This window comes from Protopterus annectens, chromosome 4.part0 (genome assembly GCF_019279795.1).
Source record: "Protopterus annectens isolate FY-2018-M chromosome 4.part0, PAN1.0, whole genome shotgun sequence".
Taxonomy (NCBI): domain Eukaryota; kingdom Metazoa; phylum Chordata; order Ceratodontiformes; family Protopteridae; genus Protopterus; species Protopterus annectens.
In genome coordinates, this window is record NC_056733.1 from 1059627992 (window position 1) to 1059654817 (window position 26826).

Below are 26826 nucleotides of genomic sequence, written 5' to 3' on the forward strand. Positions count from 1 at the left end.
TCAGGAGGTCCATTCTTGTACCACACCCCTTACTACAACTTCTTTGTCTGATACCTTTATCTGTTTGAGTCCCTGGATCTGGTCAGTCCAGCTCAGTCTAGTTCTGATCTGAAGCTTACTGTGAGTGCTCCAGTTCAGGCTGATCCAGAGGGTGCTCAGAGCTGAAAATTCCTTGTCTGATCTGAGGTATTGGAGTTTTGTTTTTGAATCTGAGGTATTTGGTTTCTCAGAGCTGTCTGCCTTTGAGGCTATGAAAAGGGTTATCTGCCAGGGCAGAACAGACTGATCAAACTCCCTCGGATCTTCAGCTGTCTACAGTGATGTCTGCACTCTGAGCCTTATTGCTCTCTCTACCACAGAGACAGCCGGTCCAAGACCTTCAGGTTTCCCAGCAAGGTATGTTTTTCTCCAAAACCTCCCCAGAACATCCCACCGAGGAGGTCCATAGGAAGAAAATGTAAGAGGAAGCACTTAATCTCCCCAGAAGTCTATCACTGAAGATACAGCCTTTGTTGAATTACCTACCGAAGATGTCTCCTTTGGAGACATTGCAGAGATCCTAAAGCGGAGCGGTGTTTGGATGCTTATCAACCGTTCATTTGAGAAGTTGGTATTCCTGGAGGCTTTTGGTACTGGCCAGTCTACTTCCTGGGTTACTCCACCTACCAAAGAACTTCTTGAATTAGTCTCTTGCCGGATGTGGAAGGAACCCAGCCTAGTTGAACCCATACTCTGGAGACCAGATAGGATTATAGCACTACCTTCGAGGAGGGAGTTTTGTGCTAAAGGGGGTGCCTGTTGATGTCATGGTCATGGCGGCGGCCACCAAGAAGGAATTTGCTGAGCAGAGTTCCACTGTTATCCCCTAACAGAGTTTAGGGTGATGGGCAGGTTTGGGAAATGTCTACACCTCCGCAACCCTAGCTTTAAGGTCGCTGTATTTGGCACGCTTTACTAGGTTGCAGAGAGTTTTGATTGAGGAACTGAGATATCCTCTCAGTATTGTCTGTAGAGGTCCAGTCGTTCGTGGCTTCTCATTTGGCTTCCCTGCAATCTACTTCAAATGAATTCATGAGGCGAATGTCGCCAAAGAACCTCAAGAGCAGTGGGTTCAAGCATTTCCATAAGGAGACCTGCCTGGATGTGCTTGCGTAATTTTGCGGAGCCCTTCAGGTCTTAATCAGTTGCTTTTGACGGCACATCTCTTTGGCTCCAAAGTGAAAGACGCATTATCCAGGTGTGAGAAGGATGGAAGGACCCTTTCTGTTGGGAGTATGGTTTTGGACACCTCAGAGATCATTTTCTAGAAATCGAGGTTGATTGGAAGATGTGTTTCAAGAAATCCCAGGGTCCTTTCCAGGACAGATGAAATTCCTCCAGAGGCAAGGGGGGAAATTCCAGTGGTTGATGCTCATGTTGCAAAGGTGGCCTGCAAAACCAGGGGTCCAGAGATGTATTCTTTTGACCGACGTTACCAGCACTCCAGAAAGGCCCGCTTGTCCCCCTTTGGAGGCAATTGGGGGTAGTTTATCCCTGCACTAGATAACATGGCTAAACATTAAAGATATGTGGGTGCATGGGGATTATTTCCAAAGGTTATATAATGCTCTCTTCTCTTCCACATCCAGTCTTAGAGTCCCCAGTGTTCCACCCTGTCAGAGGGAACAAGCAGCACTTGAATTACAAAAGCTGATAGAAAAGAGGCATCTAAGAGGTTCCACCAGACCAGATAGAATCTGGAACTTGGGATTCTTTTTAGTGCCTAAGAAAACTGCGTACTGCAGACCATTTTTGAATCACAGCAACTTGAACAAGTCAGTTTGATTTACCAAGTTTCTGATGGTAACAGTCCAGTCCTTTCTCCCTTTTCTGGGAGAGGACAAGTGGATGTGCTCCATAGACCTTCAGGATGCATACTATCATTTAAAGATGAACAGGCGATCCAGATTGTACTTGCACTTCTGTACGAGAGCCAGTTATTACTAGTTCAGAGTTCTGCCTTTTCGTGTCTCCACAGCCCCCATGGTGTTCACCAAATGTATGGTAGTAGTAGCTCACTTGAGACTGCAAGGATTCCGGGTGTTTGGCTTATTACTGCCCCGACCAGGCATCAGTTAAAGGGCAAGAAATCAGGTTTTCCAGACGTGCTCTCATCTGAGGATAACCTTAAGCTTTGAAAAGTTTCAACTGGACCTGACTCAGAATTTGGAATCCATAGGAGATGATTAACACAAACTCAGTGATAACTTCACAGCCTCCCTCAAGAGTTCAAACCATATCACTGAACAGGAAAATAGTCTGCAGTATCAAAATTTCAGCCTGCTTGGCCCTTCAAGCTGTAGGATCAATGTCAGCAGCAGTAACACTAGTACCTTTATAGGTTCATAGGTAGGTACTAGGCTATCTGCCATCGGCCTACGTAAGCATAGCCATCAAGGTTCCCTGGCTTACACCACCCAAGAAAGTTATTTTATTTTCCTGTGCCACTGTCGAGCAGAGATGCAAGTGATCCCCGGGGTGTATTTCCCATCCACTCATCAAGATTTTTCTTGAGTGCTAATGAAGAACTTTGCTTGACATAGATGGGTAGCCTGTTCTCGAGTATGGGAAGTCTCTGGGACAGGAATCTTATCTCTCCAGCATGTCCTGTTTGTTGTGGTGAGAAGGTTTAGGTCCCTAGAGCGTGTAGCTCTGAGGGATTGGGATTTCTTAGGTGTAGCATGTCCAACAGCTCTGGGTTTGACAGCTTTATATGTTAGGCAGAGATCACCTCTGAGTAGGCGATATGCTACGGAGTAAAGCTGGGTTTTTTTGAGGCTCAGTGTAGGGCATTTGTTTGAGGCCAGTAATCCTCTTTGTGAGGTACTTCTGTGGCCTTTCCAGCTGCTGCAGATGTCTTGAGGTACATTCCAAAAGGGGTGTTTTACTCTCTAATGGGTCTAATGAGTGTCGAGTAGAGGGGAATAATGACCTCTTTTTTTCCTGGATGAGAACCCTTTTATGATTAGGTGTGCCATGTAGAAGGACTTCTGACTACTGTGGCGATGTGACTATCAAAGGGAGAGACTACTGTCCACCTGGGTCCCAAGGTCTCATCATTCGGTGTTGAGTAGATTGCTGCCTATGTGGTAGTTCATAGGTACAGAGTTTTTACCAAAGGGGATGACACTGCACTTTTTGGCTTTGAGCTTAAGGCCATGCCTCTGACACCAGGCATCTGTCTCAGTGAGGCCCTTCTGTAGTATGTCCACATCATTTGGGGACTTGACTATGGCTCTTAGTTTGCAGTCATCTGCGAACTACGTTTGCCAGAGGCCTTCTGTGTTAGCCTGTACTTCAGAGAAGTAGATACCAAACAGGAGAGGTTACAACATACAAGACAATATACAAAAAGATACACACACAACGTACAACACAACATATCATTCTATATACAATATATACAAAAGTCGCTACAGAAATCCAGTTTTTGTACTAATCACATATTCTGCAGTAATAAGAATAAAACAGTACCATTAGTTTATTACATATACTATGGAAAGTCAAACTGAAACCTCTAAATAACGGTATGTTTTTTAATCCACTTATCTACGCAAATATTTATAAAATGACCATGTTAAAAAGGTTCTAAGTATATCCTTATTGATTCTTACATATATTGCAAATTTCACTTTTAGATGTAATATTTTACCTCTTGAGAATGAAATCTAATAAGTATTCCCAGTACTCATGGTAATTAAGTTTCTCAATAGCCTATAGTGGCTTGTGGGAGGCAATGTATTTGATTGCTACATTTCTAAAACCTTCCCATGCGAGTGGGGTTGCAGTAGTCCAATTCTTTGTAATATAGAATTTGACTAGAGGACATGTTGTAAGACTCTGGGAAGATTATTCATATTTATGTGCAGTATAACTGTTTTCCCAGGATAAAGTACTTTTTTGGTAGCCCATTTTCTATAGTCTTTCCCTTAGTGAACACCATAAGTTATGAACTTTATTACATTCCCACATAACATGTAGAATGTCTGCTGGTTGATGTCCTTCAAGGATGCATCTGCAGTCCTTACAAATGGGTTGTCCTGTCGTCAGGCAGCCCTTCGGTCGGCCGGATTCCAAAGTCTGGGTCTGGCCTCGGCTGGTGTCGCACTTCACCCGACGTTATAGCTGCAGTTATTCGGGTGTAAAGGCATCAGCCGACGCCATCTTCCCCAGTCTTTCTTGCCGCGTGGCGCCCGAAGCAGAAGCTGTTCGCAAGTGCCGGTCGGTCAGAACCAGAGATTACTACTACCGAATACTTCTACTTCCGAAGACTTCTAAAAAGCTAAGTACCCCGTTGGGGACTCTTTCTTGCCTCAGCCGATGTCAGAAAAAGTTAATAACTGTTTAACTTGTGGGAAACAAATACCTCATAAAGATTTCCACTCTTATTGCTTACCTTGTTTAGGCCCAGACCACGACGTAGCAGCTTGTCTAGCCTGTGCTTCTTTTAACCGACGGACGCTTAGATGTCGGTCGGAATTTGCTGAGGAGTTTTTCGGCTCCGATTTTGCTTACATTATGCCGTCGGATCCTCCGACTTCGCAAATATCAAAAAAGCGCAAGGAAAAGGACCGGCACTCGCGGTCTGCGGTTTCGGCCGAAACCGCGGTTAGGCCAACCGTGAGCGTCTCGGTTTCGGCTGAAACCGAGCAAGCGGTTCTTCCTTCAGCCGAAAACTTACCTCCTACCGAGGCCTCTTCCAACCTCGTGGAATCTGCTTCTGATATCCCTCCTGCTCTTGCAGTTTCTCAGGAATTATCTGACGCTATCCCCTTGGATATCTCTACCCCTGCACGTGGAGCTGCTAGGCCACCTGCATCCATGTCCATTAAGGCTTTTGCCAGGGCTAAAGCAGCTAAATCTACTAAATCTGTGCCTGCTAAGACCCCCTCTCACAGGCCTGTGAGCACCATAAGTTATGAACTTTATTACATTCCCACATAACATGTAGAATGTCTGCTGGTTGTTTCTTGCAGTGGGGACATTCAGGTGAGTGTGTATTAAATTTACTAATTTTTTGAGGGGTAAAGAATGCATTATTGTTTATCATAAGTTGGGTGTTTTATAATGTTTTGAACGGGCTGAATTAGTTGGGTGTAGAGTAACTTCTTGAACGGGCTGAATTTGAGCGCTTTTTCGATGGCAGTAATTTGTGGGTTTTTCTGCCAGTATGCGAGTGAAGTACAATTCTGATGTTTTATATCCTAAGTTCATAGACTCTAGAGATTGTTTTCCCCGTGGTAGTTAGACTTTTTTAGAATTAACTGGGGCAAACTAGTATCTTCTTTATCAAAATTTTCAGTATGAAATTTACTGTTTACAAGGTATTTGAGTTCATAATTGCTTATTTCTTTGAGAGATTTAATTGCTCTCGTAATTGTGTAATATCACATTCCTTCCATTTATAAATTTCCCATACTGCAATATCTCTTAAAGGATACTCGTGCAAGTTTATCAATTTATTTAGTAGCAAATTAGGATTAAGGTGTATAGGTTGCAGTAGGAGGGCATTTAGTAATTGTACAGATGAAAAGAGCTTTTGAGTAGTTAAAACCATTTGTTTAATAAGTGGATGTTAATTCTTAACATAAATGGAGTTTTGGTTAAGTTTAAGAATAGGAGAGCTGTATAATTGCACCCAAGTGTCTTTATTTGTTCATACCAAATTCTAGACCATAAGGGGGACCATGCGTTTGTTGTATTCCTAATTTAAGATTTGACATAGTCTGTATGCCTGGATAATACTGTAGTATAATTTTAAATCGAGTAACCCTAACCCACCTTTAGATTTAGGAAGTATAAGCTTTTCATATTTGATTCCAGTAGATTTAGGATACCAAATAAATGTTGTATATACTTCTTTCCATGTCTAAAAAATTTTTGAGGTATAATTAAGGTAGTGTTCATTTGGAAAAGAATTATTGGTAGCTTGTTCATCTTAACAATACTGCTTTTTGATAAAGACATTAATATTTTTCCATCTGTTCATATCCTTTTCAATAGTATTCCATGTATGGGTTAAGTTATTTTTAATAATTTCACTAAAATTGGAAGTATATATTACCCCCAAGTATTTTAGTTGATAAGTTATCTTTATTTTGTGCTCCGGGAAGTAAAAGTGCATATGTCCTATGGGATTTAGTGGGATAAGTTGGGATTTGTTTGGATTTAGTTTTTAATTTGAAATCTGAGAATTTTTCAGTGGCTGTCAGTATTTTCGAAAGATCTGTTGTGGGGAGTTGTAAGTATATATTTAAGTCGTCAGCAAATGCTGAATATATAATGTTAGTATTTAATACTTTTGGAATGTGTAGAAAAGATTTCTGTGATATATAAAGTAGGGGTTCTAGGTATAAATTAGAGGTAAGGAGAAAGTGGACACCCTTGTCTCGTGCCATTTGAAATGGGGATAGGTTTTGTTTTTTTTATTGTTAATCTGAATGGAAGTTGAGGCCATCTGATATAAAACCTTAACTTTATTAATAAATTCTTTAGGAAAACCAAATAAAGGCATAACATTAAATAAAAAGTTTAAATTTGCTCTGTCGAAAGCTTTACTAGCATCTGTGGCAGTAAAGTATTTGGGATGTTTATCTGTTTTTAGTAATTGAGCCAGATTTTACATGAAGAAGCTAGCAACACAATAGTAGAAATTTTACTGACCCATGTCAACTGTTATATGAACCTCTCGCATATGGAAGAGAGGTCTAATATGGTGGATTCAGTCAGGTTCTAGCAAGGCAGTTAATGCCTTCTCAGCTCAAGGCCCTAGTGACCATAGACGCTTCCCATTTAGGGTGGGAGATGGGCTTTTTCTGGGGAAAACTGTCCAGGGTACCTGGTCCTCCAAAGTGGCCAACTTGCATGTCAGGTGTCCTAGAGATGAGAGCAGTGCTCTTAGCTTTGCGGTCCTTTCAAAATGCTCTCCCTTCAAGGACGGTTGTAGTTCAGACAATATGTTCATAGTTTGGTACATCAGCAAACAAGGAGGGATCAGATCTTACCCCTTGTATCGAGAAGCCCTCAGTGTGGCAGCGGGTGATCTCATCCAACTGCTTTCTCATAGCAGTGCACATTCTGTGGAAGTCCAGTGTGATGGCAGACTGAGCAGATGTATTCTATCTCATGAGTGTTCTTTGAAGAACCTGAAATGATTTTTCGTGTATGGGGCCAGCCTTGCTGTGATCTTTTTGCCCCCCCCCCCCCAAACAACAAATGCAGCTACTTTGCCCTAATCCCCCCTCCCCACAAGGGGAGTCCTTGAGGGATGCTGTACTTCACGATTGACACCCCCCCCCCCCGATCTACTTTATGCATACCCCACCAATCCTGTTAATTCTGAAATTCCTACAGAAAGCTGCCTCGTTGGAGCAGTCTCATCCTCCTTGCACCTTTCTGGCCTTGACAGTTTTGGTTCCCCTTCCTTTGGCCTCACTTACTTCACCAACCTTGGATTCTGGATCGGACTCCAGACCTATCTCACCCAAGAGGCATGATCCATCCAGACATATTGAACCTCAGGCTTGTGGCCTGGCTTCTCCAGTTCCATTAATACCCAGACAACCTTTGCTTTCTACACCTGTCCTTCATATACTTTTCTCTTCCCATAAACTTTCAACACGTAAACTCTGTTCCAGTAAATGGAAAAGATTTGTGTACTGGGCGCATCAAAATCTTATTGAACCTTTCAGTTCTGGTACATATACCATACATGAGTATTTTTGCCCCACTTGTAAAGGAGATAGTTCCTCATCCATTAAAATTCGGTTTGCAACTTTCACATTGGAATTGAGGATTCCTTGGTAGCTTCTTGTAAGTTGTGTAGAGCTTTCATGTGAGGCTCTCTACTTTTAAGATCTCACTTTAATTACCCTACTTCCCCATGGGACCTCAGTCTGGTACTGCAGACACTTGTACATTTTCCCTTTGAACCAGCAGCTAAATCTGACCTCTGTCTTGCTTGGAAAAATGTTTTTTTCAGGTAGCCGTTACATCTAGACAAATTTCAGAAATTCAAGCTTGGTCTTCAAAACCTTCATACTTTATTTTTCACAAGGATAGTGACATTACTAACAAATGTTATCTTCCTTTCCAAGGTGGTGTCAGAATTGTGTATCAAGCCATTAATGTACCAGTATTCTTCCTCAAATTTGCTAACAAAGGTGATTGTTACATTATTGGATGTTCACTGACAACTAAGTTTTTACCTGCATAGAAGACATTTAGAAAAACAACCAGTTTCCTTTTCAGACTTGAAATTGGCTAAACCAGATGATTGTGTTTCACTGTTGCAGTTATTACATTTGGGTAATCTGCTGGCAAGTTGCCCACAGTCTGCCTGAATTCCAAAGTCTTGGGTCCTGCGTCTGTTGCTGTCTCTTCTTCCATGACGTCAGGTTATCAGGGGTATAAAATATGCAGCAGACACCATTTTCTTAAGTTTTTCTTAACGCGCAGTGCCCGAAGCAGAAGCATTTTGCAAGTTCTGGTCGGCCAACTACTGAAATATTCGAGTTTGAGTTTCAGAACCGAAGTCTTCACTAAAGCCAAGTACCCCATTGGGGAAACTTTTTACTGATGTCAGAAAGTTAATTGTATTACTTGTGGGAAGCAAATACCTCATAAGGATTTCCATTTTATACTGTATTCCTTGCCTAGGCGCTGATGACGACGTACCTGGCTTTGTGCTAGATTTAACCAATGCACTATTAAGCGTCTGTATATTTTTGCATCAAAATATTTTGGAAACCGATATAACTACCCAGAAATGTTGTCTGATAGCAATCAGACTACAAGAGTACATAACGCAAAGGACAGAGAAAGGCAGTCGAGATCCAAAACCGACTAAGCTTCTCCTAAGCCAGTCGCCATTTTGCTGGTACTCAGTGAGGCACTTTCGCAGCCCCTGATACCCGCCACCTTCGAGTCACAGGACTCTACAGACACCCATGTGGAGTCCGGCATGCCGCAAGATGCTCAAGGTATTGGCTCGATGGATGTATCTCCCTCAGATGGGTCCAGAGCCGCTGAGCAGGCACTGGCTTCTGTGGGTGTATTCAGACTTCAACATTTGTATATCGAACAGACGACAGCTGCAAAATCCAAGACAAAAGCAACTTCTAAAACTAAAAAACTGACGCATGAGCCTCGTGCACAGGCTTCTATGCCTAAAAAGCAGATTATCAAAATGGCTGAAGACCTTGTTACCTTGATCAGGGGTTCCCATCCCCCTCCAGATAAGCGGCCTAGGCAAGACACTGATTATGATTCTTCAGATCAGGTTTCTATTACTTCTGATTCCTCTTCTGATCAGGAATTATCTATGCTTCCCTATGAGGATTCTGATGTTGAGGAGTCTATTCCATCTGCATCTCCTCCTGAGGATTATTCATTAGGAGAAACCTCGCATACTTTGAGGGAGCATTTTCACTGGGACAGTCAAAACTTCTCAGAATCAAAAAAGAGGCTCAGGGATTTCCTCATTCTCCCTCAGCACAAGCCTTTAGCCATTCCCCCTGTTTTAGACATTGTGGATGATGCGTTTTCGGCGTCAAGCTTGACCCCTGACTCCTTACCTCCGGCTCCCAGTAAGCCTGATAGATATTACAGGGTCCCTGACTCGTATACATTTTTATTCAGAAACCCTGCTGCGGATCCTGAAACTATTTCACAGGGCCCAAAGGGAGTTAAGGCCTCAACAGCAAAAAAATCCTACCCTCTCTGACAGATTCAAGGGCACTGGACAGATGGGGAAAAAAGGTTTATACATCTGCAACCTTTGCAGTCAGGGCCGTAAACTCTGTTTCATATGCTTAAGTACCAACAACATGTTATGGGATTGCTGAAACAGAAAATGATTTCAGAATGTGCAGAAAATAAAGAATTGCAGGAATTATTACATGCAGCTGAACAAGTTGGAAAGCATACTTTGCAATGTGGTTTTGATTCTTTAGACGCTTCCTACAGGGCCACAGTTACTGGATCTGTGATTAGGAGGCATGCCTGGTTAAAGTAACAGTTTGCCTGATCATGTTAAAGCTAAATTGCTAGATGCACCTTTACAGCATGATTCTCTGTTTGGTATTAAGGCAGAAGAGGTTTTAAACAAAATGGAAGAAAAAGCTAAGTCTATGCAAACTGTTAGATGTCTTACAAGTGTAGCCACCAGGATTCGGTAGACACTGGCCTACGAAAAATTGGTCTTTTCCTGTGTCAGAGCTCAAAGGGGGCACATCCAGACGCCATAAGGGTTCCAGATACCAGGCGCAAGACTCCTAGGTCAAAGCAATGGGGCGCATCCACCTCCAAATCTGGAGGAGGTAAAGTGCAAACCTATAGAAAGCAATACCAATGACTTCCCTCTGCCCTACACCAAGCAATTTCCTTTTGGCAGCACCCATAGGGGCAAAATTAGCACTTTTTGCTCAAAATTGGCAGTTGTTAACCCAGGACAAGTGGGTACTAAACATCGTATCACAGGGGTACAGATTCCATTTCCACACTGCCAATGGCAAATGGTTGTTCAGATCTGCCAAAAAAAATCAATGGGCAGAGGCACACAGAAACAGGTTACATCCCTCATGGATATGGGGGCCATTCAGACAGTACCAGAACAGGAAAAAGGACAAGGATGTTATTAAAGACCATTCTTGGTACCCAGAAAGGACAAGGCCTGGCGGCCAATACTGGATTTATCGATTTTGAACACATACCTGGACATTCCAAAATTCAAAATGCCAACTTTGCAGAAGCTTCTGCCCATGCTGGGCAAGAATGTTGGCTGGTGACTTTAGACCTAAGAGGCATACCTGCATGTCCCAGTAAGAGTCGTGCAGAAGATAACTCCGATTCAAGGCTGGCTTAATGCATTACCAATTCTCTGCACTGCCCTTTGGCTTACCTACTGCGCCCAGGGTCTTTACAAAGTGCCTGGCACCAGTAATTGCATTTTGCAGACAAATTATTATACAAATATATCCTTACTAGGACTATTGTCTCATTCAAGCCGAGAACAAGGACACTATTCTTTGACACCTGGCGTTTGTGAAAAGGCTTCTAACATGCCTAGGGTACACGATAAACGAAAACAAATCACAACTGGTACCGTCTCAAAAGAGAACATTCCTGGGTGCAAGCTTGAACACAACTGCCCAGATGGCTATCCTCACGCCAGACAAAGGCAACTGACTACTTACTTCAAACTGATGGCAACAAAAGGAGTGTTCTGCAAGACAAATTCTGTAGGCTCTGGGCTTCATGGCATCCTGGATCCTACTAATTCCATATGCAAGACTGCATATGAGGTAACTTCAGTGGTGCCTAAAATGTTTATGGAGTCAACATTCACTCAGTCTGGAAACAATGATTCCTCTCATTCCCTGCCTGCAACAGAAGTTTCTGTGGTGGGCAAAGGCCTGCCAACAAAACATGGGACGGCCCTTTACCCCCTGCCAGCCAAACCTCCACAGATGCATCAGATTATGCCTGGGGGGCCCACTTGGTGGAAGATGCATTCAGGGCATATGGGCACCAAAAGAAATGCATCTATATATAAACCAGAAAGAGATGCTAGCTGTTCAAAATGCCCTAACAGCCTTCAAAGACTTGCTTCATCCAGGGCAACTACTGATAAAGATGGACAACACCACAGTCATGTGGTATATAAACAAGCAAGGGGGCACACACATGTACCCCCTTTGCAGATTAACCATGGCACTGTGGGACACAGCTTTGACCTACCAAATACATTTTCAAACTCAATTCCTGCCAGGAAAACAAAACACGCTGGCAGACTAAGCAGAAACCTTATGGGTCCTCCACGAGTGGAAACTAAATCCACAAGTCTTCAGCATAACAGAGAAATGGGGGAGCCCAGACATAGATCTATTTGCCTCTCCTCAAAATTATCAATTGAAAAGATTCTGCTCAAGGGCTTATCACAGACAAGCATGGAAAGTGGACGCTGTGTCTTTCAGTTGGAAAAACCTATCAGTTTACGCCTTTCCTCTTCTGCCTCTTCTACCCAAGATCCTCCTAAGTCAGACAAGAGAAGCCAAAGATATTAATTGCCCCGCCAATACTGGTACCCAATCCTAAGGAACTTGTCTCAATACCCAGCTTGGACCTTGCCTGAAAGATCACAACTACTGTCCCAGCAAAACAATCTGATCCTGCACAATCAACTACAGACTCTGAACCTGGCAGCATGGCTAATCATGTAGTCCTACAAATGACACCTCTCTGTAAAGCTGTGATTGATGTCATTTTGGAAGCCAGAAGGCCTAGTACTAGAAAATCTTATGCTGACAAATGGAAGAGATTCTGTGCTTGGAATCGAGCACAAGGAACTGATAGCAGAACCACATATTCCTCAGATATTCCAATACTTGACTGAGATGCTTGACAAAGGCTGAGATGCTTGACAAAGGCCTATTTTCTCATCAATCAAAATCCATGCCTCTGCCATTTCGGCTCATTACAGAGCCACCAATCTTTTTTCATCCTTTAATAAAGCAGTATCTTAGAGGAGCCAAAAAATTAAGGCGGCCTAGAAAATCACCATTACCTGCATGGGACTTCAATTATGTGTTGGAAAAGCTCACCCTGCCTCCATTTGAACCAACTGCTACCGCTGATATAAAGTTCTTATGGAAGACAGCTCTGCTACTAGCAATTACTTCAGCAAGAAGAGTTTCAGAGCTGCAGGCCCTCATGGCTGTAGAGCTTTTTATCAAATTTTACCCAGACAGGGTGTCTGAGGACAAATCCTACATTTATGCCTAAGGTGATTTCCAGTGTGGTTCATAACCAAAGAATTCATCTGCCAACTTTTATCTGAATCCACAGAACAGAGGGGAGAGAATTCTGTATTCCTTGGACGTACACAGACTGCTAAGATTCTACTTGAGCAGTACTAAAGCTCTAAGAAAAAACTAAGCAGTTACTAGTGTCATATGCTGCAGGATTAGAAGGAAATGCTATTTCAAAGTAGACCATTTCAAAGTGGATAAGCCACTGCATCTGTTTCTGCTTTTTATACCATGGTAAACCTGTGCCTAAGGGCATTAGGCTGCTGAAGTAGTTGCAGCTCTGGTGGAATGAAACCTTTCTCAGAGGAGTACCAACCAAAGACATTCTAGAGGCTTCTACTTGGGAGTTCTGTTCGCACCTTAAAGCATTATGTTTGCCCCTTTACTGTAAGTCCAGGGCAGGCTTTGCTACTGCAGGGCCTTATAGCCGCACCTAATGCTCTTTAGCTCCAGCCTCCCAACCATAGCTTTGGGATTCTACCCAAATGTAATGACTGCAACAGTGAAACACTAAGAACATAGTACAGTTGTGTACACTTACCATAAATGTAGATGTTCGAGTGTATTCACTGTTGCAGTCCAGGTTACCCTCCAGCCATCCCCCTGTCATTCTAAAGTTTCTTTCCTTTATCTTCTACAGCCTATGTGGTGTATTTGCTTGTAGATGAAGGTAAAGTTTATATTGGTGTGTGTACGTAATGGAAGAGAAGACAGCAACCGACTTAGGACCCAAGACTTTGGAATTCAGGCCGACTGAGGGCAAGCTGCCAGCAGATTACCCAAATGTAATGACTGCAACAGTGAATACACTCTAACATCTACATTTATGGTAAGTGTACACAACTGTACTTTGCCACTGTAACTATAGCCAAATAATAACTGTATCTCATTTATTCATAGATTAGTACTAGGCTAACTGCCCTTGCGAGCCATTTTAAGCCTAGCCAATTATCCCTTATGAGACTCAAACCCTGCACCTTGTGTTTGTAAGACAAACACCTTAACCATTAGGCCACCACATTTATTTATAAAACAGTGGGTATTACCTTAAAGAACAATGAGATTCTATTATCAAATGCTCAACTTCTGTCCTTTTTCTCCCTGTTTGTCACTGCTATGAATAAACACAGCATTTTAAAATATTTTAAATTGACTTTCTCTCCACTGTAACAGTACCTTGCTGAGCTGAAGTGGTTTCACTTTAAAAAACCTGCATCCCTCCCTGGAAAAGTCTCCAATTAATTGATGTCATCAAGGCCACCGAATACAGGTAGTTGTCTGGCTAATTCCCTCCCCAAACTGATATCATGGTTGTCCTAAAAACCCACCCATGCTGTGATATGTCGGCTTCCTGGTCCTTCCCCTACCCGTACAGAAATTAAAGGCTGAACAAGCAAAACAGTACATGAGTCAAGTCTCCTGTTCTGAGCTTTCAATCACAGCAGCTAACAGCTCAAATTACCCTTAGCACTTTGACAGCTAGAGAAGTTAGATTTGAAGGGGGATGGGAGAGGAGTCATAGTACAGTTCAAGGTTCACAAAAAAATGCAGTAAGAAGCAGCTTTAAAAATCTGTTTGAAAAGTCTGTTCTGTGACATTTCCACTGTGTTTCAAGTAGTCATTGACCAGCATGATTTGTTAAAACTGAAAGACAGCAGAGGATGCATGTAACATCAATGCAGTGACAGGAGCTTTAGGGAGAGAGGCATGCATGATGCAACTTTTTACAGACTAGCGCTGCATTGTGGGATATCTAGAGGCAGACTGATCTGTCAGAATTCAAGATGCCAGACCTCATGTGGTCAGACTCAGAAATTACATAAAATATTTAAAAACCTGTAAATCCGAGTGGTGGTAAAATGTAGGAGAAACAAAATCACTATGACAAACATGATGTTTGAGTCTGTGGGTGCGATTCTACTTTAAAACAACCAGTGCATGCTCATTCAGCTAGATCCATGGCAGCAGCTTCATTTTTTTTTTTTAATAGCGTCTATGGGTGGCATGTGTGCAGCAGCAACTTGGGCTACTCCTTGTACCTTTGTTTCCCATTACAAATTGGATCTAGTCTCCCCAGTTGAACCAAATGATGCTCTAGCTCTGTTCAGTAGTATCCTTCCTCAAGAGTCCACCTGGGATTTTAGCTAGCTGAGGGCTCTGTTCCATCAGTTGAGAACAGAATGAAAATTGACATTGGATAAAGAAGTTGTATACTTAATGCACATTCCATCTGTGTTCATTTTCATTCTTCCTCAGCTCCCTGCCCACCAACCCCCATTCTTTCTATTTGCAAGCTTCTGGAAGAATGAGATTTTTACAGGACATTACTGTCTTTTGTATCGAGCTCCAGATGTGTGTTTTTTTTGATCGCATGCATTTCTACACCTCTTATACGCATAGTAAATATGGTAAAAATCAACAAACAAGATCTGAGGTAACTTAGGGTTGGTGCATTTTGGGTAAGGGAGAAGCTAGAGTTTTTTGGTTGCCATGAGAGTTAACAATGGGCAGAGTTTGATCCAAACCCGTTAGTTGAAGAATGAAAATGGACAAAACGGATGGAACGTTACTGTAAGTGCATAATTTTTTTTGAGTAATGCTGGTGCTCCCACTCTCATTCAACCACCCAAGAATCCTGATTTTGAAGGGGATACGGAATCTCTGATTTTGGAAGTGACTCGTCTTACCGGTCAGTCGTCTCTGAGGATGAGCTGGTTCAGAAACCCAGTCAGCTGTTTTTCCCTAAATGCTGGCTAGATTTAGGAACGTATTTAGTTGAAAGCAGTCATTGGCTTCTCCCCATGATCAGCAGGGTATAATCTTTTGGAGGGGATGGCCCCAGATGTAGCAACATCCCATCTGTTGATACCAGCATTGGAGGAGGTTTTTAAGAAAGCTTATAATTCTTTGAGTGAGCCTTTTGCCTTAGTCAAGAAATTTGGGTGGTCTTTGCCGTCCCTGTCTTCCAAGCCCCCTTGTCTGTAGACCTTGCTTCTGTGTCCCCAGTGACCTTTGCTAGTAAAAAGACTGAATTCGTCAAACCCAGTTCCTAAAGATAAACTAGACAAATGACTAAACACTCTGGGGGAAAGAAGCTGGCACAGTGCAGCTCTGTAGCTTTTAAAGTGTTTCAGTGTTTTATGTGAAAATTTGTGTTGAGTGTATGTATAGTTTTGACACTTGTCTGTTTCATATAGACAATGCAGAGAACTTGTTTAAACATGCTTTAGAGCCCCTTGGAGGGGGCTGATACTGTTTCTATAAATTCACCTACCTCTGTGGTGGTAAGAAGGTATGCTTAGTTGCAGAAACAAAACTTTTCTGAATGAGTGTGGCGCCCTGCTTGCCTCGAGTGTGGCGCCCTGCTTGCCTCCACGAGTGTGGCGCCCCATAATCAAATCCTAAAACACTGGGATAACTGAGGTAAACTTGATGCAAGGGATATCTTAAAATGTTAGATATCCTCAACTACTTCCCAATAAGCAGGATAATGTTTGTTTTGCCATTGAAAAAAGTCCCAACTGAACAAAAAGGCAACAAAAGGAAATGACATGATAAGTGGGGTGGGTGGTGGGATGCTGGAGATGGAACTAAAGGTGTTCTCAAAATCTGTTTATTCTTTCTCTTCTGGACCCTAGAAAATGTACAGGGTCTTGTCTGTGTCAGTAAGGCCATCCTTGTACTACAGGTGACTTGGTCCATTATGCCCACAGACAGTGGGGAGAGACTGAGGTTGGTAGACTGCTAGAGGAAGTTGTCTGGGCACTACTACCTGAATGCCAGTAAGGCATTGTGTTTTACAGACATTTACTGTTACGGGTAATGAGGACTTGTACAACTGTGCTTTTAATCATTAAATGTTTATGGGAAGATGCAATGGAAAAATTAGTGAGTGCTTCATTTTATATTTGGGGGGGGGGGGGGGGTTGCAAAGCTTTGGTGTATGAAAACTTAAAAGGTAGAACAGCATTACAGCTGATTAAAAGTGTTTGAGATTGGAAGGGAAAGTCAGAGAATTTTAACTAATAAGAATTTGACTGAAATATAAGCAGTAAATGTAGAAAACCCCCTCCACGCATTGTTTTTTTATTAAATCCACCTGAGCTGCCTCACTTTAGCTTATGAGACCATAATTAACATTCTCTGGAAGACTGCGCCTCGAGTGCGGCACACTATTTTAGTGCTGTGCTGTAATTCTGATTGAGGCACATGGGTGTCATTTGTAGATTGTTTGCTAGCTGAATGGATAGGTGGAACCAGGTGCAGCAGGCAGTAAGTTAACATGCAGTCATACCATAGTCACTGTGGTGTAAATGCTGCTGCTTATTGTTTTGGTAACGCAGAAATTGTTGCTCAGGTTACACTCATCTGTGCAGCAGTACACTAAGTATGTAGCTAAACTGCATGCAAAGCTTGCTTTCTTGAATTGTTTGGTGAAGTGGACAACTGTTTTTCCCCAGTTGTTGTACAGGGTGACTATTTCCCATTTGTTTAATTTATCAGGAGCATTATGTTGTGCTTCAAGAGTTTGCTAAGATATTTGCCACCAGAGTGCTAAAATTTGTTTTGCCAGTCGTAAAATTGGCAAGCTTGATCATGTTGCCTCTTAACAGTTAATGTATGAAGTAGAAATTGTTTAACTATTACCAGTTTGTTACTATGGTTACATTTCTTGCATGACTTATTTGAATTGTAGTTGTCAAGCATTTTTTATTTCTTTAGGTACTAGAAAATGCTGAGGGTGCTAGAACTACTCCATCTGTTGTAGCATTTACTGCGGATGGTGAGAGATTGGTTGGCATGCCTGCAAAGCGTCAGGCAGTAACAAATCCAAAGAATACATTATATGCCACAAAGAGGTTGATGGGAAGGCGATATGATGATCCAGAAGTACAGAAGGACACGTAAGTATCTAGGATATGTTGGTAGAGTTTGTAGTAAAAGGTTGGTCTTAAGACCTGTGGTCATTTGAGAAGTTTAAATGGCACGGTTTCATATTTATGCATTGTTTGACACTGTTTGATTTGTTTTCTTTTCCTTCCTTACAACTATTTGCTGACTCAGTTTGTGAGAAAGTACTCTGTAGTGAATTTTTAGAATCCGTCAGAGAATTGCACTTAAAAACATATGGTTTCAGTTACCACCTTCTTCGCCATTGCACCGCCATAATTTGCTATCTACTTGAGGAAATATTGAAGTCTGCCAGGGTTATAAAAATACCAGTGCAAACACAGATCCTAAACATTCTGGACTTGCGAGCCCATATGTATGTCCTCCCATTGTTTTCTTGTAAAATGCTTTTCCATTCTGTTAATGTTTTCTAACCTCTTCTGATTCCTAGTTGTGTAGCATTTTATGTATACTAGTAATTATCCACTTTATAATTGCAACTTTAGTCTTAGATTTGACTAACAATCCCACCAGAACAGGTTTTTCACTTAAGATTACCTTATCCCTTTTTCTGCCTGTACTCTGCCTCCCTTACAAGGGATTAATACCATTCTCGAGCCTGCAGTCCAAAAGTCGTTGTCTTGGCATCATCCCACTATAATACTTTTCTGTTTTAAGTTATTTGCTCCCAGAACTTGGGAACAAATAACTCTGATGGATGTCCTGCATATCTGCAAAATAAACCACCAGAATTGCCCATTCTAAAGACTTAAACCTTGCCTGTGATCTAAATAAGACCTGCTGGGTAGACTGGTATGTATCCCAGAGACTACCCATTCTCTGAAACAAGCTACCCACGCCCAATTCAGGAGTAACTTGAATGATTGGATGGGGAACAGGAAATTCCTCCCTGGTCTAGCATCTGTGTCTCTAATGGACACCGGCAGCTTGTAAATGTTTCACCTCCCAAGCCCCTACTTACACTTATCCATGGTACGAGAACTTGTCAGAGATTTGTGATGCATGGCTAGGCTTAAAAAGGTCCTTGTGGTCATTGGCCTAGGAAACGCATATGAATCCATGAACCATTGCTGGTATTTCCCTTCCCATTTTGTTGAGAGTACTTTAATTACCATTGCTGGTATTTTTGCTTTTTACTTTGTGTAAATATTTTTTTAGGATTTTTTTTTCTTGCTGCTATGTCTGGTAAACCTCCACGTTTAAAAAAAAATGCTGGTCTTATTGGCACAAGTTACTTAACTCTGATTTAGTCTCTGTGCGTCTTTTGTCTTGGCGATGCACATTTTGGGGTGGAGTGCGAGATTTGTTCTAGTTTCAATCACAGACCCTTGGTTGAGGGTAGGAACAAGTTGGTTCTTAAGGGTTTACTGCTTTCTTTCTCTGGTATCTGGAGCCCCCCCCCCCGAAAGTGATGGAAAAATCACATTAGGGATTTAGGGATTCCCTTCCAAGGGTGATCTGACGTCCGGCCAGTATATACCAATGCCTTTTACTACTTAGGAATATGTGAAATGTTGCACATATGCACTCCAACTATATCGGCCAGAAAAGTGACATCCACAAGTACCATCATCAGAACTTCTCTGCCGCCAGACCGAATGCCATCTTCAGCCGTCAGTCTGCTCATCAGAGTCTGTTGCTACTGTAGCAAGCCATTTCAGGTAAGTGATCTGTTGGGATTTTCTAAAGTATTTGTTACTGTGTGAGGTATTTTCATGTCATCCAAGAAGGGCAAATGCCATTGTGGGAGACAAATTCCACTTGTGAATAGTCACGAGCAGTGCTTGTTCTGCTTTGGGCCTACTCAGCCATAAAATGTGTCCATTTGCCAGGGCTTCGTGTCTAAAACTTTTGTCTGCTTTTCTCTCTAGCAGTTTATATTGAAAAACCAGCATCTTAAATGCTTAGGGAAAGACTCTGTGGAGTGTTGCGTCTGGGTTTTCTGCAGAGTTGCAAATGGAGAGAGGCCAAACAGCCTAGGTCCGTCTCTTCAGCTGTCTTCATCGGACGTCTCTCTCGAGGCTGATGAAGGCTCTGAGATCCTTCCAGTTCTTGAGTCTGATTCCTCTGTTGGAACTGGTTCAGAGGTCACTATGGATCTGACAACAGGCATGTCTATTGGTTGGGAAGGAAGTCCTGGCTACTGTTGTGGAGTGTAGGCCAAATTTGGGGCTTTCGACCTTTCATAAGGTGGATGTGCACCTTAAAAAGAAACAGAAGACAAAAGCACACCATTTCAGCGTAAGGTCCATAAAGTGGCAGTTTTATCCAGGGCTTATTTAATAACCTTATGGCCCTTAAGCCTCTTCTGGTCTTTCCCTACCCCACTTTGGAGATCTTCACCACAAAAGAGAATTAGGGAACTGGCTTCTTCTAGTGAAGATTTCTCTTTAGATGGTGAATCCTTAGCCTATTCTACCCAGATTCCTTTTCCTGTAGAGTGTTTCTCTGGAAGAGGAGTCTGTCACTGAAGAGCTTATCTTTGGGGAAACTATTTTCAAAATGAGGGAGTTTTTCAAGTGGAATAGTTCCCAAGTTAGTGATGTTCAGAAGTAGTACTATGACTTATTGCAAATGGGAATTCTCCTCCTATTTTTCCTCCAGTTTTTTGCCTGCATTATTGAATGCGTTCAATTCAGCAACACAATTTCCAGATTCACAGCCGCCAGCCCGCTTTTACAAAGTGCCGGATGACAGCAAGATGTTGGTGTTTCACTGATGTTCATCGTGCATACAGCTGCAGTCATAACAGATGGGTTCTCCTGCCGTCAGGCGGGTCCTCGGTCGGTCGAATTCCAAAGTCTAGGTCCGGCGTCGGTTGTCGTCGCTTCTTCCCTGACGTCAAGAGCGCCAGGGTTATAAGAACCAGCCAACGCCATTTTCTTCAGTCTTTCTTGCCGCACGGTGTCCGAAGCAGAAGCAGTTCGCAAGTGCCAGTCGGCCAGCTCCTGAAATTACGAAAATTTTGCAACCGAAGTCTTCTTTAAAGCCAAGTACCCCGTTGGGGAAACTTTTCTTGCCTCAGACCGATGTCAGACAAAGTTAATAATTGTATTTCTTGTGGGAAGCAAATACCGCATAAGGATTTTCATTCCCTCTGCATTCCTTGCTTAGGCCCAGACCACGACGTCTCGGTCTGTCGTTTTTGTGCTACATTCAACAAACGCACCATTAAGCGTCGGGCGGAGTTCGCCCAGCATTATTTTGGCAAAAAATGTAACTTATGTCGTCGGATATTCCGACTCCAGTTTTGTCTAAAAAACGCAGAGATAAGGACCGACGCACGCGTTCCGCGGCCTCCACCGACACCACGCCAAAGCCTACTACAGGTGGTCCGGTTCTCAGCGAGGTGCCTACGCAGCCCCTGCCTACCGACGACACTTCATTGGCGGTGTCTTCAGTGCCAGAGGTCGCAGACTCCTCGGCCCACACTCCGACTACAGATACCGAAGCCACTCTTGGTGGTGAATCCCAAAATGTAGACAGGTCTGCCTCCTCTCAAGGTGTCTTCAGACCTTCCTTTTCTTTTTCTATCAAGGCTTTCACTAAGTCTAAAGCAGCCATGCATTCTAAGAGACAAGCTCCACAGGGCCCTTCCCCAGGCCCCATGCCTAAAAAGCAGATGCTCAAAATGGCTGAGGATTTGATTACTCATCAGGGGATTTCAAACCCCCCCCCTGGACAAAAGGCCCAGAGTGGAGGAAGAATCCCCCTCCTCTGACCAGGCCTCCATTATTTCAGAACACACTGAACAGGAACATTCTTACTCCCCTTTTGAAGATTCTGATGCTGAGGAGTCCATTCCCTCTGTCTCCCCCCCCCAGAGGATTACTCATTTGGGGAAACCTTGCATACATTAAGGGAACACTTCCACTGGGAAGGCCAAGAGTACTCTGATTCCAAGAAAAGGCTTAGGGACTTTCTCTTGCTACCTCAGCACAGGCCTCTAGCTATACCTCCTGTCTTAGACATCCTAGATGATGTGTACTCGGAGGCCTGCCTTAACCTGGATTCTTTACCTCCAGCACCAGTCAAGCCTGACCGGTATTACCGGGTTCCTGACTCGCACCAATTTTTATACAAAAGTCATGCAGCTGACCCGGAAACTATCTCACAGGGCCCCAAGGGAATTGAGGCTTCCACTGCAAAAACCCATTACCTTCCGAGAGGGACTCCAGATCCTTAGAAAGGTGGGGGAAAAAGGTATACACCTCGGCCACCTTAACCATGAGGGCATTAAACTGCCAGTTCCATATGCTAAAGTACCAACAGTTTCTGTTATCACAGTTGAGAAGCAAAATATCACAACCTGAACAACCAGACTTGAAGGAGTTGCAGGATTTGATACATAGTGCAGAACAAGTGGGTAAACATACCTTGCAATGTGGTTTTGATGCTCTAGAGGCCTCATGTAGAGCTGCTGTTACAGGATCAGTCAAACGTAGACATGCCTGGCTCAAGGAGCAAACCTTACCAGATCATGTCAAAGCTAAATTACTAGATGCCCCTCTTCAAAAGGATGTATTTGGTGTTAAAGCTGAGGAGGTATTAAAGAAAATGGAGGAAAAGGCTAAATCAATGCAAACAGTGAAAGATTTTCTACAGGTAACATCCTCCACATTTCAGTAGAAATTGGCCTTCCAAAAATTGGTCTTTTCCAGTCACGGACAGACCCCAAAGAGGTAGATACAGGCGCCCGAGGGGCAGAGGACAATCTCAAGGATCGTATAGGGGCAGACAATGGCAAGCTCCTACACAGAGGTAGTGAGGATAGTTCGCAGCCAGTCAGAAAGCAAGCCCAATGACTTTCCCCTTTGCATGCCAAGCAAGGCTCAAATGGCAGCACCCTTAGGCGGAAAACTGGCATTATTTTCAAAAAAATTGGCATATTGTCACAAAAGACAAATGGATCCTGGACATTATAAACAGAGGCTACAGATTCCATTTTCACACCCTTCCAAAAATGAGAGGCATGCTAAACCTGCCACACAATCAAAGGGCAGAGGCACAAAAACAAATTTCAGATCTCATGGACATGAAAGCTATTCCAGAGGTACCTACTCACGAACAAGGTCAAGGTTTTTATTCCAGACTATTCCTGGTACCAAGGAAGGGAAAAGATTGGAGACCTATATTGGACCTATCCATCCTAAACACATTTTTACTCGTACCAAAATTCAAGATGCTCACATTACAGCAGCTTCTTCCCATGCTGGGCAAGGAGTCTTGGCTGGTAACATTGGACCTCAAGGAGGCATACCTGCATGTCCCAATCGGACAAAATTGCAGAAGATACCTCAGATTTCTTGCAGGTTCAACCCATTATCAATTCTCTGCATTGCACTTCGGCTTATCTACTGTGCCCAGAGTATTCATGAAATGCCTGGCATCAGTAATTGCCTACTGCAGACTTCAAGGGATACAAATATACCCATATTTGGACTGCCTGATCCAAGCGGACAGCAAGCACGTACTTCTGAAACATCTTGCTTTTGTAATAATGTTGTTGAATTCTCTGGGATACACAGTCAACAAAAAGAAATCAAGGCTAATACCCTCTCAGAAAATAATTTTCCTGGGTGCCAACTTGGACACAAACACCCAGATGGCCTACCTCACACCAGAGAAGCAGGGGCAACTAACTCAATACTTCAGAAAACTAGCAAATTTCACCAGGCTGACTGCAAGGAAAATCCTGCAAGCTCTGGGATTCATGGCATCTTGCATCCTACTAATCCCATGTGCAAAGCTGCATATGAGGAAACTTCAATGGTACCTGAAAAACCTATGGTCTCAACACAGCCACAGTTTGGAAACCATAATACCACTAATTCCATGTCTTCAAAAGGAATTTCTGTGGTGGGCTCAAGCATGCCAAACAAACACAGATGTTCATCGTGCATACAGCTGCAGTAATCACAGATGGGTTCTCTGCCGTCAGGCGGGTCCTCGGTCGGCCGAATTCCAAAGTCTATGTCCGGCGTCAGTTGTCTCTTTCTCTCCTGACGTCAGTGAGGCCGGAGTATATAAGACACAGCCGACGCCATGTTCTTCAGTCTTTTTTGCCGCGCGGTGCCCTAAGCAGAAGCAGTTCGCAAGTGCCGGTCGGCCAGCTCCTGAATTACGAAAAATTGGAAACAGAAGTCTTCATTAAAGCGAAGTACCCCGTTGGGGAAACTTTTCTTGCCTCAGACCGATGTCAGAAACAGTTAATAATTGTATTTCTTGTGGGAAGCAAATACCGCATAAGGATTTCCATTCCCTCTGCATACCTTGTTTAGGCCCAGACCACGACGTCTCGGGCTGTCGCTTTTGCGCTACTTGCAATAAACGCACTATTAAGCGTCGGGCGGTGTTCGCCCAACACTTTTTTGGTAAAGCCTTTGATTATAAAATGTCGTCGGAGACTCCGACTACTGTTTTGTCCAAAAGACGCAAGGACAAGGACCGACACCACGCCAAAACCGGCTACACGTGGTCCGGTTCTCAGCGAGACGCCTATGCAGTCCCTGACTACCGACGACACTCCTTTGGCGGTGTCTTCTGTAACCGAGACCGCAGGTACCTCGGCCCTTTCCCAGACTACAACCACCGAAGCCATTGTGAGTGTTGAGCCTCCTAATGTGGACAGGTCCACTTCCACCCATGGTGTCTTTAGACCCTCATCTTCCTTTTCTGTTAAGGCCTTTGCTAAATCCAAATCAGCCAGGCATCCCAAGAGGCCTGTTGTACAGGGCCCATCTCCAGGCCCCATGCCTAAAAAGCAGATGCTTAAAATGGCTGAGGATTTAATTACTCATCAGGGGTTCCCAGCCCCCTCCAGACAAGAGACCCAGAGTGGAGGAAGATTCTCCCTCTTCTGATCAGGGCTCCATTTTATCAGAACATTCTGATGAAGAGTAACACTCTTACTCCCCTTTTGAAGATTCGGATGCAGAGCAGTCCATTCCTTCTGTGGGAAACATTGCACACTTTGAGGGAACACTTCCATTGTGAAGGCCAAGACTTTTCAGATTCCAAGAAAAGACTTAGGGAATTTCTTTTGTTACCTCAACACAGACCTCTGGTGATACCTCCTGTCTTGGACATACTTGATGATTATTCGGAGGCTTGCCTTAACCCGGATTCCCTGCCTCCTGCACCAGTCAAACCTGATAGGTACTACAGAGTTCCTAACTCTCACCAATTTCTCTACAAAAGCCATAATGCTGATCCTGAAACCATTTCTCAAGGCCCCAAGGGATTGAAGGCCTCCACTGCTAAGAATCCACTACCTGCCGAAAGAGTCAAGATCCTTAGAAAGGTGGGGAAAAAAGGTATATACCTTTGCCACCCTAGCCATGAGGGCCTTAAATTGCCAGTTTCATATGCTTAAATATCAACAGTTCCTGTTATCACAATTAAGGAATAAAATGTCTCAAGCTGAACAACCAGATTTGAAGGAGTTGCAGGATATGATGCATAGTGCAGAACAAGTGGGTAAACGCACCTTACAATATGGCTATGATGCCCTAGAGGCCTCAAGTAGAGCTGCTGCTACAGGATCAGTCATTCGTAGACATGCCTGGCTTAGGGAACAAAGCTTGCCTGATCATGTGAAAGCTAAACTTCTAGATGCTGCTTTACAAAAGGATGTGCTGTTTGGTACTAATGCTGAGGAGATATTACGGAAAATGGAAGAAAAAGCCAAATCTATGCAAACTGTCAAAGCTTTTCTACAGGTCCAACCACCACGTTTTAGCAGAAATTGGCCTTCAAAAAACTGGTCCTTTCCAGCCACTGACAAGCCCCAAAGAGGTAGATACAGACGCACAAGGGGCAGAGGGCAATCACAAGGATCATATAGAGGCAGGCAATGGCAAACTCCAGCACCAAGAGGTGGCAAAGACAGTGCACAATACAGGAAACAAACCCAATGACCCCCTCATTTCCATGCCAAGCAAGTCTCAGCTGGCAGCACCCTTGGGAGGAAAGCTGGCATTATTTACAAGAAATTGGCATATTGTCACAACAGACAAATGGATAATGGACGTTATAAACAGAGGCTACAGATTTCATTTCCACACACTTCCAAAAATGAGAGGCATGCCAAACCTGCCACACAAAGGGCAGAGGCACAACTACAAATTTCGAAGCTCATAGACATGAGAGCTATTCAAGAGGTACCTACTCACGAACAAGGCCAAGGTTTTTATTCCAGACCTTTTCTGGTACCAAGGAAAGGAACCGACTGGAGACCCATTTTGGACTTATCCATCCTAAACACATTTTTACTCGTACCAAAATTCAAGATGCTCACATTACAGCAGCAGCTTCCCATGCTGGGCAAGGAGTTTTGGCTGGTAACATTGGACCTCAAGGAGGCATACCTGCATGTCCCAATCAGGCAAAGCTGCAGAAGATACCTCAGATTTCTTGCAGGTTCAATCCACTATCAATTCTCTGCATTGCCCTTTGGCTTATCTACTGCGCCCAGAGTATTCACGAAATGCCTGGCATCAGTGATTGCCTACTGCAGACTTCAAGGGATACAAATTTACCCTTATTTGGACGATTGCCTGATCCAAGCGGACAGCAAGCACATACTTCTGGAACATCTGGCTTATGTAACACAGTTACTGCATTCTCTGGGATACACAATCAATAAAGAGAAATCCAGGCTAACACCATCTCAGAAAATAACTTTCCTGGGTGCCAACCTGGACACACACACCCAGAAGGCCCATCTTACGCCAGAAAAACAGGGACAACTAACTCAGTACTTCAAAATACCAGCAAAATGTACCAGGCTTACTGCAAGGAAAATCCTGCAGGCTCTGGGCTTCATGGCATCTTGCATTCTTTTAATCCCATGTGCAAAGTTGCATATGAGGAAACTTCAATGGTACCTAAAAAACCTATGGTCTCAACAGTCACAGTTTGGAAACGATGATACCAATAATTCCATGTTTGCAAAAGGAATTTCGATGGTGGGCCCAAGCATGTCAAGCAAACACAGGCCTCCCATTCTGCAAGCCTCAAGCAAATCAAGTCATCACAAGAGACGCCTCAGATTACGCCTGGGGGG

The 26826-nt window shown here is 43.3% G+C and overlaps 1 protein-coding gene across 1 annotated transcript in view; it reads left to right on the top strand.

Annotated features, from left to right (window-relative positions):
• HSPA9 (heat shock protein family A (Hsp70) member 9) overlaps nucleotides 1–26826 on the top strand; it is a 1477986-nt gene that overhangs the window by 326375 nt on the left and 1124785 nt on the right. The window contains exon 4 of the mRNA XM_044068990.1: nucleotides 17571–17752. Coding sequence (XP_043924925.1) covers nucleotides 17571–17752 — 182 coding nt within the window. The remainder of the gene's footprint in view (nucleotides 1–17570; nucleotides 17753–26826) is intronic.